At 36.1% G+C, this 4,213-nt stretch overlaps 1 protein-coding gene across 1 annotated transcript; it reads left to right on the top strand.

The window, feature by feature from the left end:
- Positions 1 to 1,902: 1,902 nt before the first annotated feature.
- On the top strand, positions 1,903 to 2,916 carry LOC141251323 (uncharacterized). The gene has a single exon (XM_073670291.1). The coding sequence runs from the start codon at positions 1,903 to 1,905 to the stop codon at positions 2,914 to 2,916; it is 1,014 nt and encodes a 337-aa protein (XP_073526392.1).
- Positions 2,917 to 4,213: the final 1,297 nt, after the last annotated feature.

Here is a 4,213-nt window from a genome sequence, read left to right as displayed (position 1 = left end):
ATATATGGTCAAATAATATTTAATGAAAATCGTTTCACAATGAAGCACCCAACCGTTACAAACTACAAACATTGAAGACAAAGATATGGTCAAAACAAAAGAAAAACATTGAAGAGAGAAGAGGTTTATTTGGGGGTGAATTCAATGGAAAACATAAATCCACATACATTTCTATTTTCATTGGTCCAAGAACAATATAATTTGGTTTGTGGTGAATAAACAATGCCAATTGAAGGAATTAAGTAAGGTATTAATTAGGGCAAACAATGCCCATTTTAAGATATATTAAGATTAGATGTTTTTTTCAATCAATTTTTTTATACTTTAATTTTGATTTATGTTGTAGGACGTTTAAGTTGACTGTGAATTGGAATGGCCCGGACACAGTGAAACGCATTAAGAAGAATCAAGTTCATCAATGGGCGCAGAAGGGAACAATAAAATTTAAAAATCTTAAATAATATTTAACGACAAATGTAAATTTAATGATTTGGAATCCCCTAATTTTTGTATATACAAGCTTTTACTTTCCATGAAAGCATAAATACATTATAATTAGCATCGAAACGTAGAAAAAAAAACAAAGAACAAAAGATAGATTTGTTTGTTTGAAAAATATGGATTTGTTTGGTCCAAAATAATAGGGCTTAAATACATACATTTATTTGTTTAACGTGATAGTACGATGTTTGCTTGGGCCAATAGAAACAAAATATGGATTTGTGTGTTTGAAAAATAATTTTTTTTGTTGGATTCTCTAAAGCCAAAACAAGAAATTGTATATGTATGTAATAAATATCAATCAACTACACATTTATGATTTTTGCCGAATGCTAACTTTACAATATATTAGAAGATACAAAAAATAGGTTAAAATTGATAAAAATGGACAATTTAATAGACTCTTACGACAGGGGCGGATTTAGGGGGTATTAGGGGGGCCCGGGCCCCCCGTTTACCCGATCCGGTAATTATATTTAGTGGGGAAAAAAACGAAAAAATAAATATATTTTAAAACAAATCCAATCTATAACAACAAAATTCTCTAACTAAGGTGGTAAACTCTAATTGTACTATTGAAAGGTCTTGAGTTCAAATCACATATCCATCCAATCTCTCCTATTTTTGATATTTTATAAATAACTTTCACTATATTTTTATATTTATCCTTATAAATATATTTTATTTATTATAATTACTAAATTAATAATAAAATTTATTATAAATTCCTAGATCCGCCAGTGCTTACGAGTCTGTTTCAAGTCAACAAATTTGACCGAATCTGATCCGATTCTAATAATTAATATAGTTAACGATTTTTCTACCTGAATTGACTCAATATATATACTCTTATTCATAGATTCGTACCAATGTACGAATTAACTTGCGATTTGGATAACTATCGTGAGAATACATCCATTCTCATTTTATAGCATACAAATGTATTCAATTCTCATTTTGTAGCATACAAATCATCTTTTGATTTACGTAAGAGATGCTCCGCAATAATATCAGCCGTCGATCTTTGATCTGGAGACAGCTTTAACCGTTGATTTAAGAAAAACGTTGCAAATAAGGCCTACCGTCATGGCGACGCGTTCTCAATCTGTCACACACCTGTAACTTTATCAACTCTGAAAGTCTTAACCCTAGACGACTCCCCATTCGAATCTATATATACTCTCACCTTCTTCATTACATCGCCAATTCCTCGTGACTCCTGAACTTGTTCTCTTCTCACTATCTCCCTCATTCTCGCTCTCTATCTTTCTCACCATCTCTCCTGTTAAAACCCTAGCTTCTTATTGTCGGTCTTGCGGTCCTGAATTCAAGTTTCGCACTCCTGTTTCATGAGAGTTAACGCATTGTCGTTGCTTACCGATTGCGAATCTGTGTCCGCCAATGGAGGAGTTAAGCCGGCGATTTTCGATCGGTTACGCACTAGCGCCGAAGAAACAGCAGAGCTTCATACAGCTCTCGCTTGTCAACCTCGCCAAGGAGCGAGGGATTAATTTGATCAGGATTGACACCGATAAGCCCTTGATCGAGCAAGGGCCGTTCGATTGCGTACTTCACAAGCTGTACGGAGACGACTGGAAGCGTCAGTTGGCCGATTATAAGGTCAAGATTCCTAATGTCGTTATTCTCGACTCTCCTGATGCGATCGAGAGGCTTCACAATCGGATTTCGATGCTCCAGGCCGTCTCGGAGCTGAAGATCGCTGATAATGAGAGCGATACCTTTGGTATCCCGAAGCAGATGGTGATTTATGATGCTGAGACACTCTGTGACCCTCCTTCATGGGAAGGACTCAAATTTCCGATGATTGCGAAGCCTCTTGTCGCCGACGGGAGCGCCAAATCGCATAAGATGTCTCTGGTGTACAATCACAAGGGTTTGACCAACCTGAAACCTCCGATTGTGCTCCAGGAATTCGTCAACCATGGTGGAGTTATATTTAAAGTGTACGTGGTCGGAGAGCACGTAAAATGTGTTAAGAGAAAATCGTTGCCAGATGTGGCGGAGGACAAATTAGAAAGTTTGGGTGGGCTGTTGACGTTTTCGCAGGTGTCCAATTTGGGCTGCAACGAAAGGACGGATGAGAAGTATTATAAGAAGATGCAGTTGGATGATTGTGAAATGCCACCTCAAGGGTTCATCACCAATATTGCCAGAGGCCTGAGAGAGGCATTGAAATTGAATCTTTTCAATTTTGATGTGATTAGGGATTCAAGGATAGGGAATCGTTATCTTGTCATCGATATCAATTACTTTCCTGGCTACGCGAAGATGCCTTCCTATGAAGCTGTGTTCACTGATTTTTTCTGGGATTTGATCTCTAAGAAAGAGGAGGAAATCACAGTGATTGGTCCAGCACTGAAGAAACTGGCTGTTAACGAGGATAAAGGAAACTAACGTGCAAGAACGGTGGTGCTTTAACACTAGGAGCTTCTAATGTCACATAACTCTGGATTAAGGTGCTAGCTGATGCTGTTTCTTTGATAGATGCTGGTACAGAGATGCATCTGCAAGTTCTTGTTATTTGGGGAGGGTTGATTTCTTTTGTTCAATTCCGTCATGTATATTCTGCATTTGCTCTCAAAATAGGTGTACCCAAAAAATCTGTACTTTTGGTGGGTGATTTTCAAATTTAATGAGTTTAGGAAGTTCTTTTAGCAGTTATTTGAAAGCTTCTGTAATCTCTCCTGGAAGTGTTCAAATGTCTGCTTTTTTTAGTCTTCATAAACAGAGACACCAATAAATTTCTTTTCTCTCCATATGACATTCCTTCCCTGCGCTGCTATATTGATGCTTTCTGAATGGATTTTACTTTTTTTTATTGGCTGTCAATGTCATAGCAAGTTTGTTTATCAATATGCTAATTGTAGTTCAGAGATTTCTGTCTGTTTTTAAAGACTAAATAAGCAGATATTTGAACACTTCGAAGAGAGATTACAAAAACTTTCAAATAACTGCTGAAACACTTACATTAATCATTACAGTAGTTGTTGTCTGTCTCACTGATTAACTTGCTTATCAATTCTAAATGTACTGGTCATATCTTGTGTAAATATGGCCTAAATGATTTTTCTAGCTTGCCTTATTGTGGTTATAAACAGTCAAGTTAAAGTTTATTTGTTTCTTTAATAATTGCCTTAGCTCCTGATTGATCAAATCTATATCTCTCCCTAAATTACTTCCAATTCTATTTTCGGCTTTAACTTCTGCTCTTCATGTATATGCATTAATGCTCTATCAACCTCAGAATATCTATAATGACTTGTCTGTTTCTTATTTTCCATTTTATCTGTTTTGAGGATGACATGCATGACTGCTCTTCTACAGTTTATATATCATATATATAGTAAAGAGTTGCTGTTGGCTTCAAGATTAATCAGAATAAACAGGTATTGTTGCCCTTACTCTTGCAGTGCAGCATATCTCATACTTCTTTGCAGTGTGTTTATATTCTTCCACAGTGGCAGAAACCTAGAATGAGTCATTGTACTGTAGACATTAGGGTTGTTTTGTTTAGGGTTAACATTCTTTCTGGTCAATAGCGCGAGTGTTTTGTTTTTATATACCATGTGCAACTGTGCAGTGAACACATGAAATCTCAAATGCAATCTTATGTTTTGTTGTGTTTCCAAGGTAGCTTTGTGACTTCAACTGAATTGTTAAAGTTGGATGTGCAGATCTGAACCTTAAGAGC

The sequence above is a fragment of the Phyllobates terribilis genome, unplaced genomic scaffold, assembly GCF_046119375.1.
Source record: "Phyllobates terribilis strain yellow unplaced genomic scaffold, ASM4611937v1 Scaffold_6869__1_contigs__length_41448, whole genome shotgun sequence".
Lineage (NCBI taxonomy): Eukaryota > Metazoa > Chordata > Amphibia > Anura > Dendrobatidae > Phyllobates > Phyllobates terribilis.
Note: the sequence above shows the minus strand (reverse complement) of the source record. Positions and strands in the feature narration are given on the sequence as shown.